This window comes from Balaenoptera borealis, assembly GCF_965194805.1.
Source record: "Balaenoptera borealis genome assembly, chromosome: 2".
Classification (NCBI taxonomy): domain Eukaryota; kingdom Metazoa; phylum Chordata; class Mammalia; order Artiodactyla; family Balaenopteridae; genus Balaenoptera; species Balaenoptera borealis.
The window spans coordinates 126,292,590-126,307,454 of NC_138867.1; the positions used below are offsets into that span (position 1 = coordinate 126,292,590).

The window sequence follows — 14,865 nt, forward strand, 5'->3', positions numbered from 1 at the left end:
TGCAAATCAAAAACACAATGAGATATAAACTTACACCTATTCATCATGTTATGATGGCTATTATAAAAAAAAATGATAACAAGTGTTGGTGAAGATATGGAGAAATGGGAACCCTTGTACACTGTTGGTGGGAATGTAAATTGGTACAGCCATTATTGAAAAATGTACTGAAGTTCCTTAAAAAACCAAAAATAGAACTACCATATGACCCATCAGTCCCTCTTCTGAATGTATACCCAAAGGAAATGAAATCAGTACCTCAAAGAGATATCTGCACCTACCATATTCATTGCAGCATTATTCAGAGTGGTCAAGATACGGAAACCATCTAAGTGTCCACTGACAGATGAGTGGATAAAGAAATTGTGGAATATATATATACAATGGAATATCATTCAGCCTTAAAAAAAAGAAGAAAATCCTGTCATTTGCAACCACATGAATGAACCTGGAGGACATTATGCTAAGCGAAATAACCCGACACAGAAAGACAGATACTGTATGATCTCACTTATATGTGAAATCTAAAGAAGTCAAATACAAAGAAGCAGAGAGTAAAAAGGTACTTACCAGGGGTAGGGAGGTGAGGAAAATGGAAAGATGCTGGTCAAAGTGTACAACATTGCAATTATATAGGATGAGTAAGTCTAGAGATCTAAGTAGAGCATGATGTCTATAGTTAATAATACCATACTGAATACTGGAAATTTGCTAAGAGAACAGATTTCAGGTGTTCTCATTTTCAAAAAATGTTAACTATGTGCTAATTAATTGTGTTAATTAGCTTGACTATAGTAATTCATTTTGCTCTCTCTATATGTATATCAAATCATAATGTTGTACACATTAAATACAATTTTTGTTAAAAAGTAAAAGACCAACCCCTTCATCTATGCACACTATCTCCTCTACTGTTGTTTTCTCAAAGATGTTGTTTCAGCAATTGTATCAATGTGCTGAATTTTCAATGTACTCTTTCTTCTGGACTTTTTCCAGTAGCTTATATACTTCCTGCTATTTCTCCCATTAAAAAAAAATTTATATATATATATATATATATAGCCCATGTATAAAAGAAAATAAATAAATCCGGATTCCACATCTTCTTTGATTTTTCTTTATTAACTTCTTCCTATTAGACCAAAATACTTCTAACGGCAGGCTACATACACTGACTCCAGTTTATTCCCTTCTATTTTCCCTAAAGTCTACTCTAATCAAGTTCTATCCATGACGACAGCAAAACTGTTATCATCAAGATCAGAGATGCATCCATGTTGCAAAAGCCAATGGTCTTAATCCTCATTTCATTTTACATGTCAACAGCATTTCACACAAGAAAATACTTCTTCCTCTATAAAACATGTTTTCTTCCCTATTAGGCTTCCAAGACAACTTCCTCTTGGACACTCCATCTCAGTCTCTGCAAGTTCCTATTCATCAGCTGATCACAAAACACCGGAATGCTGCAGTGTTTCAGCCTTTGGACTGATTCTGGATTTTACTTATAGTTATTCTCTTAGTGATCTCTAGTCTCTATCTAGATTTCTTTCTCCAATCTATACTTCTTTTCCAAAATCTAGATTCTTGTACACAACAGCCCAACCCTCATTTTTATTTGAATGTCTAATGAGAATCTCTAACTTATTCTGTCCCAGACTGAGCTCCTAACATTTTTTCCCCCTACAATTGTTTCTTTCTTACTGCTCCCCAACTCATAAAACGGCAACTCCAGTTTTTCCAGTTGCTAAGCCAAATCCTTGACTATACTCTTTTTCTCACACCCAACATGTGACCCATCAGCAAATTCTTTTGGCTCTATCTTCAAAATATGCCCTAAAGCTAACCACTCTTCATCACCTCCATTGCTAATCCTCAGTGCAGCCACTGCCTTGTTTCACTTGAACTATTACAATAATCTTCTAATTACCATACTTGCTTCCTCTCTTTCAGTATGCATTCAACATTATACATCAACACAACACATTCAGCCAGAATAATTCTGTCTAAATAGAATTTTTATCATGCCACTTCCTTCATCCTACATCTCTAATAACCAGGTTAGTTCTTTGATGAAGGCCCCATACTCCTACCTGGGAGCAATTCTCTGTTGTTTTTTATTTTGTCCTCTGGTCCCTTGGTTATTCCCTCTGAATCACCTCCCCTCCCCTGGAGAACCCCCCCCCCCCAAAAATGGCTTATGTTTACAGCTAAGTAATTTTCTAAACCTACTTTCTGCCCATAAATATTTTGTATCACATTTCACAAAACATGGCTTCTTCATTTTTTACTGTCTGTCCCTTTCAGCCTAGGCTTGCTTAGTTTCTTCAAAAATGTTTTGGGTTCTGCAGGTACCATTTTGCATTACACTCTACTGGACAAAAGGCACATTTCAAATCTATTCGAGAGAAGTCCTTCTCAACCTTTGGTCCCTGTATGGTTACTGTCAGACAATGCCACGTAGGTGCTCTATTGTTTCACAGAGAGTTGATGAGATATACCCTTAAGGTCCTTAGAAGGTCTACTGACTAACTAGTACAAGGGGCTTATGAAGGATCATCTGAAAACTATCTGAGGTTTAAGAGGGTTTGATAGTTTCATACTTGTATACACCTTGAGATGTTTTACTGGAAGCAACCAGGCTTTTATTTTTGTCCCGAGTCTCTTTCTGAGAGAGACTAGGGATGAGAGACAATTACTGTTTAAAATCCAGAAAGCCCTAGGTTTTTATATCCCCTCTAGATTCTGCATGAAAACTGAACAATTCCTTATTTAGCTCAGCTCTCTTTTTTCTGTGCCTCATGATGAAACCAGTTGATATTTTCAACATTTAACCTAGAAATCTCCTTAGCAAGATTTATCAGTTTATTAGATGACATTTTTCTATTTTCCATGTTTGCTAAACTTTTCATCACTAAATTTTTAAAAAAGCCTCCTTTCCTCCAGCTTCCTGTAACATTTTTGTCATTTTTATTTGCGCCCTCTCCAATGGCCTCGTTGAGGCTCATCAGCCTTCTGCTAATAGTTTCTTCTAGGCCCTTCTAGCTTCTGTCTACCACCCAGTCCCAAAGCCAGTGCCATATGTTTAGATGTTTGTTATATGTATTTGTTATTTCCACACACAACTTCCAGGTACCAAATTTGGCTATACTTATCAGTGCTACATTATAAACCAACTTTAAGTCAGTGGTATAAAGTAACAACCAATTTATAGTATTCATGGATTCTATCAGGGCAGGGAACAGACAACAGGCAATATAATTTCTCTCTGGCCCATGACATGGAACTTCAGTTCCAGAAGATTCAAATGGTTGAGATGACTTGAATGACTGGGAAGTAAAATCATCTGGAGGTTCTGACATCTGGCCAGGTTGAGTTCAGCTGGGACTCTTGACGGGAACATTTATGTGGGACACTCTCATGTAACTTGGGCTTCTTACAGCATGATGGCTGCATTCTAAAAAGGTACACACCAAGAAGGTGATCCCGTTCAAGCTCCCCCATTACATACTGAGTATGAGGAGGCGATGGGGGCTGACAACATGCCTTATAATGTATAGGTCTCCATAAAGAGCTACTTTCAGTAATCCTAAACTTTTTGCTGGTTGCAGTGACTGGGTAACACTTTATACTGTCTCCTTTGAGGAGTGGAGTGGAGTATGTCCTAAATGTGGGGAAAAGGGTGTGCAAAGTTATCTAGTAGTCACAGGGGATAATTGTCTACAAAATTCATACTCCACTGTTAGAATATACAATCATTGCTGGGAAGTGGAAGCCCAACAAGGGAATCGATTTTTCTACCCCAAATTGTATATAACTGTGATCCTGTGACTAGTTCTCAGCAACGATGAGTGTGTTCTGCTTTACTTTTAAGCCAAGTTGGTAAAAAATCATGTGTGACTCCTTCACAATACTATTCTTCTTCCCATCACCTTGATGCAAATGAGCATGGCAAATTCGAGCCATGTGTTGAAGTCAGAAATGAAAGAGGGCTAGGTCTCTTCATCACAGCTTGGAGAAAAGCTGCCTGTAAATCAGGGATAGTCATCTGGACTTGATGCAATGGAAAAAACAGACCTCCTCCTTATTATGCATTGGGGTGATTTGTTATATTAACTGAGATTATCCTACATAAAACAATTTGTAGGGAATTCCCTGGCGGTCCAGTGGTTAGGACTCCGAGCTTCTACCGCAGGGGGTATGGGCTTGATCCCTGGTCAGGGAACTAAGATCCCACATGCCGCAAAGCACGGCCACAATTTGTAATAAAAGGTATGATGTGAAATTTACCTGCATCAAGAGTATGGAGATAAGGGAGTTATTGGGTTATACTATCTGACAGATACAGGATGGATTCAGTTTTTCGTATACTCAGGCAACAAGACCAAGTTACACATATTGACTTCTATATGTAACATAACTGAATAAAATCTAGCTTTTGTAAATTGAATCATATAAGCATTGATCCTCCCACCCAACATAGTTAGCTTCTACTATTTTTTCTAGTGTTTAGGAAGGATACTGGCATATGACAAATAAATCTTTACCCTCAAAGGCTACAGAGTAATAACGAGTAACATCTATAAGTTAGGTATATACTCATAATATAACACATGCTACATGCCATGAAAGGTAAAATGTTATGTTTTAAGTCAGAAGAGAGAGGTTGATTCCTTCTTGGGCAACTGTGGAAAACATTTCAGAACAGTCTTTATTTTAGCTTGTTCAGGCAAGTTGAATCAGATTCTGATAGGCAGGGGTAGCAACAATTGTTTTAGAGAAAATATTAATGAACAGAAGTTCAGGAAGAGAAAATACAGATTACTCAGGAGTCTAGTGGTACGAGCCTCTGATGCTTGGAAAGGAAACCAGGAGATGAAATTGAGACAGAATGTAGGCCAGATCACAGAAGAACCTTGAATCCCAAGTTAAAGCTCTTTAACTTTATTGGCTAAGCTTTGCAAGCAATGGGGAGGCACTCCCAGTTACTGTTTACCTGGGGTAACTTGTCTGGACCAGAGCTGATAGACATGGGAGAGAATCTGTGTAGCAGAAATAATAGTATTGTTGAACTTAGAAATAAAAATTCTTGCAGAAGCTTTTCTCTAGTTTAGGGCAAACCTAATAATGCCTTGTTCAAATTAAATTACTTGACCTGTGAAATACTGCTTCCTTGTGATTTTAAAAGACGTTGGCAAACTTTCCCCCCATATTGTAGAATGTATTAGCAAACATTTAAGAGGCTTCCTCTGATGGTTATAATTAAGCTTCAAAGGGAACAGGCAAAGTCAGACATTGAGTTGGGCTGAAACTATTTCCGTTTTCCTTTTATTACCAATATGCAATCTACCCTAGCTTGCTTTCCATCACATTTTCCAGAAGGTGAATAAAGATTCCGATTTTGGTGGTAGAGAAAATCAGTATGCCAGCAAGAATTTTTAATGCTATATGATTCAGAGCTAGCTGAATCACCTTGAGCCACTGTACACTCTGTAAACAGCACGACACTCCGAACTTTTGGGTGCTGGCCTATTTTCAATCTCCTTTTCAACTATCCTTACCAGGCATCCTATGCTTCAGCCTACTGAACTATTTGGTATTCATATAGTCAGTAGTCTTCACACATTCATGTCTATTCTCATAGATTTCAGCTCGATTTTATCTATACCTGTGTGCCCTCCTCCTCTACTTCATCATCCAGTCTTATTTTGCTACAGAACTCTTATTTTCCTTCAAGATTCACAGTTGTGCAAGTATATTTTTTTAATGAGAACTTCTATGATGATACTATCATTAGAAAAGATGTATAAGATGATACTATCTTAGAAAAATTAATTGGATCTTTATGCACTCACAGCACCTTGAAAAATATATTTTCTAGAATGTTATTACATTATATTTGAATTGTATTGTCTATATCTGACTTGCTAAATTGTGAGCTCCTTGAGTACAAGAATAACACAATGTTATAAGTGCTAAATTCAAGACGTGCAAATTGCTATGAGAAGCTAGAAGAAGTAAAGCCAAATAAACCTATAGAAACCATTCAAAAGCCTCAACACTCAAAGAATGGTATAGAAAATTAGGAGGCAGTTAAGCTAAGGTAACCAAAAGATTAGTGAGTAAAAAAATGTAAATAAATATGAAAACAGTTTGCATTTTTTCATTCAAAAATATCAGTAGGAAAATTTAGAAGAAAAGTAAGATAAACCCCTGTCTTGCCCTCAGGATCATTATAATCTCATAATCTCACATTGTAGATAAAGCTACCAAACAAGAATTAATCAGTAAATAATGTAACATAGCAATTCAGTACCAACCTCTTTGGAACAAATTTCTAAAAGTTCTAGGAAAAGAACGAAAAATGACTCCAGGAGTAGACTTCAGCCCTATTACACTGAATTCTTTTATTGATAAATTTGATGAAACCATTGAAGGTGGGATTTCATGTCAGGAGTCAAGATCTCTACATATTGGGAGTGATGACTGGCCGAAATGAACAAGACAGAACGCTCTCTATGTAAGTCAAGAAAATGAACCCCAAAAGGAGAGGATGGCAGAGATGTGTCTACATATTTAAAGCATGCTTTCTGTATTTTCCTTTAAGTCAGTTATAAAATTAACAACTGGGACAGTATTCTACCCCTCGTGGTTATTTTATCTTATTAATTTATTTTTTAATACACCTTTATTGGAGTATAATTGCTTTACAGTGGTGTGTTAGTTTCTGCTTTGTAACAAAGTGAATCAGCTATACATATACATATATCCCCATATCTCCTCCCTCTTGCGTCTCCCTCCCACCTTCCCTATCCCACCCCTCTAGGTGGTCACAAAGCACGGAGCTGATCTCCCTGTGCTATGCGGCTGCTTCCCACTAGCTATCTATTTTACATTTGGTAGTATATATATGTCCATGCCACTCTCTCACTTAGTCCCAGCTTACCCTTCCCCCTCCCCGTGTCCTCAAGCCCATTCTTGACATCGGTGTCATTTTTCCTGTCCTGCCCCTAGATTTTTCAAAACCATTTTTTTTTTTTTTAGATTCCATACATATGTGTTAGCATACAGTATTTGTTTTTCTCTTTCTGACTTACTTCACTCTGTATGACAGGCTCTAGGTCCATCCACCTCACTACAAATAACTTAATTTCATTTCCTTTTATGGCTGAGTAATATTCCATTGTATATATGTGCCACATCTTCTTTATCCATTCATCTGTCGATGGACACTTAGGTTGCTTCCATGTCCTCCTGGTTATTTTAATTCATCCATCACCACCTTTTGGTTCAGTTGTGCAACTAGTTACAGTAGTCTACTCATATATCTTTATCCTTTCACAATTACAGCACAAGAGACATTATCTAAAGCCTTGCTGATGTTCAGTTGACTGTGTCTACTATATACCTTAGATATACCAGTCTAGTTACCATGTCAAAGAAGACAACAAAATTACTCTGACCTATTTTTCTTGACACCTAAGGATAATGGCATCCTTCCATAATGCCCCTAAATCTATACTATAATAATCTCTTTTTCGCTCTTACCCAAATTAATGCCAAGCTGTAACACTTAAATTTAAAAATAAGAGATTTGAGGAGGCTTAATATAAAAACACATATACAAAATGCAACCTTAAAAATGAATTCAAGTAGAAGTATAAAAAAACAATAAAGAAAGAAAATCAAGAAGAGAGAAATCTCTGAATGAATTTTCTTAAGACAATATTAAGAGTTATAACACCATAAATTGATACAGCCACTATGGAGAACAGTATGGAGGTTCCTTAAAAAACTAAATATAGAATTACCATATGACCCAGCAATCCGACTACTGGGCATATACCCAGAGAAAACCATAATTCAAAACGACACAGGCACCCCAGTGTTCAATGCAGCACTATTTACAATAGCCAGGTCATGGAAGCAACCTAAATGTCCATCAACAGATGAATGGATAAAGATGTGGTACATATATACAATGGAATATTACTCAGCCATAAAAAGGAATGAAATTGGGTCATTTGTAGAGACGTGGATGGACCTACAGACTGTCATACAGAGTGAAGTCAGAAAGAGAAAAACATATACTGTATATTAACACATATATGTGGAATCTAGAAAAATGGTACAGATGAACTGGTTTGCAAGGCAGAAATAGAGGCACAGATGTAGAGAACAAACGTATGGACACCAAGGGGGGAAAGCGGCAGGGGGGGTGGGGGGGTGGGTGGGGGGGTGGGATGAATTGGGAGATTGGGACTGACATATATACACTAATATGTATAAAATAGATAACTAATAAGAACCTGCTGTATTAAAAATAAAATAAAATAAAATTCAAAAAAAAAGAGTTATAACATCAGTTAACTTCCAAAAGTTTTATATAGAAAACTATACTTTATGACTTAGATTGATTTCCACTGTGGCTAAAGTAATATAAATAAGTGTAGATAGCTTTGATCATAGTGAAATAGGATACGAAGGGAGTGTGGATGATGGGGCAGAGGTGATCAATGGTGCAGGTTACATGAATTAAAAGAGGGAGAGAGAGCTGCCACTCAATAACGTGCAAATTGCAAAATCTGACTCCCAGTGATGTGATTAACTATGTGCTCCTGAATGAGAGTCAGTGAGTATTAGAACCTATTCCTTCTATCTCATTAGGAAGCAGGGAAGGATAGAGGGGTTTATAAGTGAGATTACAGTCCTGTTGAAGTGTGGCTACAGGAAATCAAAGAAATTAAAGGAATGGTAGAAAACTAGACATAAGCAAATATCTACATATTTAAAACAAGGAAGAAGACAGATTTTGGAAATGTTAGCTAGAATAATAACTAATGACCTGTGGTGAACACATAGTGCAAGTTATTTTTTTTTAATTATATTTGTTTTTTTGAATAAATGTGGAATTGCTAAATACAAGACAAAAATGTAGATAAAAGATTAATAAGATATAGATTCTGTTCACAAGGAACATCTAGACAAATAGAGGATATGTCTGATGGGCATAATTTTACAAAGTAGAACAGTTTCACAAGAAAAGCAAAGATACACGTCATGAGAACTATGAAAAATAAGTATTACTAGTGTCAAACGGCAAGATTCTCAAACTCAAATGCCTTCTAGGGTTAGCAAGTAAAGAATACATTTGAATGTGGCAGTTACCACTAAACTTTAGCTGACTTTTGCCACAGCAATGAAGGGCCCAAATATTAAAAAAAAAAAAAAAAAAACAAAAAACTTGTGTTTTATTTTCCTGTTAAATATTCAAACTGTAAAAGTCGTGGACTATTTTTTAAACATTAAAAAACATTGCATGGGTCAAATAAAATATATCAACAAGCCAGAACTGATCTTCATGGTACTAGTTTAGGATAAATTCCTTAGAGGATTAAGAAATGTTCTGTGAAGAATTCAGTAATTTGGACTTCCCATTGTATGATATATAGAATTTAGATGTGTAGTGATTAAAAATAAGAAGATCCCAAGCAAAGACAACACCACGAGTTAAGGCCAGGAAACAGGAATGTGATGGAAGTAAATGAGAAACTATGGAGAACTTATTTTGGAAGAGGTGTAGTCTATGATGATGTGGAACAGGAAATATGATAATATGAGCATTTAGGGGAAAAGGTGAGGATGATCAGTATTCTACAGAGATTCTTAAAAGCAGTCATGCCAAATATACTTTACTGTATTTCATAAGGGTGAGAGCTTGGTAGCATGCCAGAAAAAATATGAACATTGATTTCAGTAGAGTAACCTTGGAGATAAGTTGGTAAAACATCTTCCAGCCTTTTTTGTTCAACATTTTTCAATGATATTGATGATGATCAAGAAGACGTTTACTAGATTTAGAGCTGATACAAAGCTGGGAGCGATCACTAATGTGATGACATACTCAAGTCTAAACAATTTTGAGAGACTATATGCAAAATTCCAACAAAACAGTCAAGGTGTTTTTGAGCCAAGAAAGTCAAAGAAATAAGACGCATGAAAATAACCCAGAAAGCCATCTTTATTATTAAGAATGGTAAGACTCAGAAGGTTTAATTAACATCCCTTAAATCACAGAATTTGTGGCAGAAGTGGAATGCACATTCCAGGTCTATCTAGAATCAAAGGCTATGGTCTTTCTTAGTCATCACAGAACCACCAACTATATAAAAGTACTATGTCTATTTCTTAGAACTTTAGACTGTATTTTGTATTGAGTGGAAGATTGAAGTAAATGTTCTTTAAGGTCACAATAAATTAAAAAGTCTATGTTTTATTATTTTCTGATAAAGTATTAATGAAGTTTGGACCTAATATGCTGAGTAGAGTAGGTCAATTTTTATATAAGCTAATGTTTATAACTTATTTTAATTGTTCTTTTCTTCATTTCATAGTAGCAGCAGAAAATACTTGTCTCAACAAAGATATTTCAATCTCCGTCATTTAACAAATATTTTCTGAGTGCCTATTAATTGCTAAGAACATTTAAAAGTCCTGTGGATACCACAAAATTTCTCCCATTAAGGACCCACATTTTACCAAATGGGCATGTCTCTGGTTCCCTTTCTCATTGGCTCTCCTCACTTCTTCTTTTCCCCAAAGATAGCATCTAAACCCAGAAAAAAGCTTCATGACACTTGCAGAACAGTGTCTCATCTGCACTGGCCTCTGGTGAGGTGTTTCTTACCAGTTGGTTCCTGGATATTGACTTCAATCCCCCCATGAATTGCTGCAAAATGTCACATGGCTCCCATGGTCCCTGTGTTCCCTGCTTGTTTCTCTACCCCCTCCAACTCCTTTTTTATCTATCTGATATTAAGGACTCTTGGGGAAAGAAAAATTTATATTAACAAATAAAATGTCAAAAAATACAAACACAGATATGTGTATGTCCCTGGACACAGACCTAAGCGTTTTCAAAACAATGAAGCTGCACCTCAATAGATGAAGTGATATTATAGAATAAGCAGCAGAAGTTATAGAATCAAAATCACCCTTAAAATTCTTTAAAGGTGTACAGATGATTTTGTGTATATTACTCTGAATGGTAATACCTGTGGGTAAATGTATCATCTTATATAATAGAAAATGTAATTTTACAGTGTTCTTGCTTTTAATTACATAAAAGAAAATGTGCTAATAGCTAATTTTTGGAAGTCAACTGAATGTATGTTGGGACTGCATTCTACTACGTCTATATAAAAGCCATGACTTTTACTGCCTTCTCCCATACCTCCTTTTATTTATTTTGTGTGTGTGTACATGATTCAACTCATTGAAACTTACCCTTAAATTATTTCCTATATTCCTTTCAGAGTATTACAGAAAACAAAATTCAGACTTCTCCCATCTATTTACTTGTAGCCAAAAGACTAGAAATACAAAGCTTCTTTAGCATTTAGCATCTTTAGTTTCTCTGTAAACTTCTATTATCTCAGCTTCTTAGTAAAGGAGCTAATTTAGTGATTCCCATAGTATGTTTCTTACCTTTCCCTTTAAGTTGTATGAAAAGAAAATAAATCTTTCACATGGACTCAAAAACCTAACAAAAATTATTGTTCAAGATACTGGACATATCTTAAAATATTTATATATACCACTGATACAATATTCCCTCCCCAACACCTGCCCAGAGTCAAAATTTAATCTGTGCTTTCATGCTCCCATGCTTTGTTGTAGTGAACAGGGTAAACGATGAAGAAACAGAACGGAAAACATTCAGAAAAAGAGGGTAGATTCATTCTTCCTAAGGATCATTCTACCAAAGCACCTACTGAAGGAAAGCTCTTGAAGGATGGGGGAGGTAGGGAAGGACAGAGTGGAAGGTGAAGAGACAGTAACATTTAGGTAAACAGAGATTCTGAGAGTTTAGAGCAAGGTACAGAAGCAACTACCATAAATGAAATTTGGGGGAGAGAAGTTTAAGCAGATATCTTAGGAAGGACACCATGGATTTTTATGATGGAATATCACTGACTACCACTGTTTTTCATTCTTTGTAAACTCTTTTGAACTGTTTTCATTTTGAAACACAAGGGTATGCTTAGACTGGCCCTAAATATTCTGATCACAGAGAAGAAGAAAGAAACGGAGAAGGCAAAAGTGCAAGCATTGGGAGTGGAATGGGGAAGAGGAAGGGAGCACCATACCTAAAACCAAGCCTTTGCAATGTTTCAAAGGTTCCAAGCACTGCTTTCAGGGAGGTGGATCTGAGACCTGTTCTCCCATCTTCTTGCTTGGTTGCCTCATGAATAAACCCCTTCTCTGCTGCAAACCTCAGCATCTCAGCATTTGGCTTGCTGTGCATTGGGTGAACCAAACCTGGTTTGGTTAACACTTGCCAGGCACATACTTTCCCTTCCCAATCCTATCTATACTCCTCTCTCCTCTCTCATTTAAGTTCAAGTCTTTAAAAATTGTCAGGGAAGCAATGAAAAGGAAATAATTCTCATTTTTATCACAGTCATGCTTCACTTCTGAATAAATAGTAATATTTTATTTGATTATCAAATTCAGTGAAATATAGTCACCATTTTCAAAGACAGAAAATTCATCCTAAATATTGAGATGAACCAAAGTAAAATTCCTAAAAATATGTAACTTCCAAATGGAAAACAAATATCCTGAAATAAAGGGAATAATAGCCGAACTTTCTATATATTTTCTTAAAGTGACTGTTTTAAAAGGAAACCAATTATTTAGATATATAATTTCTAAGTTAGTTATTTATACATTGCATTAACCACTTCTGTTTAAATTGGGCACATTTTTCATAGTCTTCCCATACTCTAAATTGTTATATTTTTCTTCATGATATTTTTAGTAGCAGTTTATGATTTGAGACAGACTTTCTCATAGTTTATCATTATAACCATTGTGGGGTTTTTTGTTGTTGTTCCCTTAAAGAAAGGTTTGGCATCCCACTCTTTGACCTGTCTAGCAATTAAATTGGCCATAACAGTAGGATTCATCTAACTTTGTATGAAAAGTATATTTTCAAGGAGTCAAAACGTAAAGAGCTTTATTATGACTACTTTTTTTACTTTTCAGAAAAAGGGGAAATATTAAATATTCTGCATTTCAAATATTCCTCAGTTCAGTAACTGTTAAAAATATTTTTTACAAATTAAAAAAAGATACATTGACTCCCTTGTTCATTTTGACTCAAAATTGAAAATCACCGGCATTTGACAACAATATTTTAAAAAATAACAATCAGATTTCTGCCCAGAAAATGATTTTGCTGATACAGTTCTGGTGACAGTGTAGACTACCTACCTCTTTCAGGTACACCTTGCATGATGTGGACTCTGAAAATCCAAGTTACACCCAAGATTCCATGCCCCTGTGGTTACTCATCGGGATCACAGACATGTAGGACCTGTATGAAAGAGACATAGCACCAAGTGGGACTCCGCCAATGAGTCAGTCATCCCTTTCATGCAGCAAAACCTTAGAGGGAAGAGCAAGGAGGCTGTATTGGCTATTAGGAAAGTGCAGACTACTGGTAGAAAATGACATCCTCTAATAATAAGATCTAAGGTACGACTCATATAATTGTCCTAATTTTTAAAATTGATGGGAAGCATAAAGCTTTTCTTTAAGTTGGTGACAGGTTCCAATAAATGCCTATATAGTACTGCATATGGTTTTAGAATGTGAGTTTATAAAGAAGGTGGAGATCCCAGCTCCCTCCATCATGTCTATATATATGTCTGAGTGTGTGTTTTAGAGCTCTGGGGAGTGTCTTGACAGAGAACCTGAGCTGGACAAAGCAGCCTTAATCCGAGTGAGCTAACTGGCACCATGAAAATATCAGGTGTCCTTCTGCTCCTCTCTCTGGCTCTTTTCTGCTTTTATTCAGGTGAGTTGTGTTTTTTTTTTTCCTTAAAATTAAAATCCAATACTTATACTAAACTGGAAATGACAAATGAATTTGTCCACCATATTGCAAAATCCTAACAATTTTTATATAAAAGACCAATTCTGAGAGATCATCATAATGACTGTGATGATGAAAATGGTGATGGTAATAATTACAGAAATAACTTTCATTTGTTGAGCATATACTATATTCTAGGCATGTACTCAGGGCTTTTATGCATTATCTCCAATACACATAGCAAGGTATTCATATCCAAATTCCATATATAAGAAAATTGTGGCACAAACAGTTAAGAAAATTGCAAGGACTTGTAACTAGTAAGCAGAATTCGGAATTTGAATCCGGGTCTTTAGACATCACAGATGATGTCTGTTCCACATAATTAGTATGGAGAATGGATACTTATTTTAAATATTAGCTTGGCTTTCCAAGACAAGGGAAAGCTTTCCAGTCCTCATTATTCTTCTAATTAGGACTCAACTGAAATTGAAACAAGCAGAAAACAGGAAACTCAATTGGAGAATCCTTCAGAAAAAAGTTACTGAACCTTAGAATTCAGAAACATATATGCTATTGGTGAACTAAACAATTCTTCAAGTAGGGGAGTATCTTTGGCCACCTAAATGAGCAATAGTCATATATTCTACGAATTCAGATTGTTCAAAGGACAATTGTACTTCAGTTTGATGTTTTTCATCACATTATCATCTGTGTGAATGAACAGGGCCATTGCATCTATTTCTTTCCTTCTTTATTATTCTACTCTATGCTATTGTAGTGGGCAAAATACACACTAGAGTCTCTGGACCCAAAACCTAGGCCCATCTCATCTACCAATGTCCTGTGTCAACTAGAGAAACAGCTCAACTCTCTGAGAGATTCTCTCATTTTTAGAATCCTAGACATGACACTGAGTCCTGGGACCTTCCAGGTCTGGTGTATCATTTTCTGTGACAAAGGTAGTTGAATTTTGCTGCTAT

The 14,865-nt window shown here is 36.0% G+C and overlaps 2 protein-coding genes across 5 annotated transcripts in view; one reads left to right on the plus strand and one right to left on the minus strand.

Moving 5' to 3' along the window:
* The window catches only part of LOC309624567 (uncharacterized protein), a 159,919-nt gene extending 146,527 nt beyond the window's left edge, over window positions 1-13,392 (minus strand). For 2 of the 3 annotated variants that reach the window (XM_082382814.1, XM_082382815.1), the window contains exon 1: window positions 13,279-13,345. In XM_082382814.1, the coding sequence (XP_082238940.1) occupies window positions 13,279-13,300 (22 nt within the window). In that variant the 5' untranslated portion in view covers window positions 13,301-13,345. Of the gene's footprint in view, window positions 1-154; window positions 401-13,278 lie in introns of those variants that run through there. The other variant, XR_014242022.1, reaches the window with a different exon arrangement.
* The window catches only part of LOC309624571 (serine protease inhibitor Kazal-type 6-like), a 35,151-nt gene continuing 20,679 nt past the window's right edge, over window positions 394-14,865 (plus strand). Inside the window, exons 1-2 of one of the 2 annotated variants that reach the window (XM_082382821.1) lie at window positions 394-13,542; window positions 13,733-13,864. In XM_082382821.1, the coding sequence (XP_082238947.1) occupies window positions 13,807-13,864 (58 nt within the window). In that variant the 5' untranslated portion in view covers window positions 394-13,542; window positions 13,733-13,806. Of the gene's footprint in view, window positions 13,865-14,865 lie in introns of both variants that reach the window. The other variant, XM_082382820.1, reaches the window with a different exon arrangement.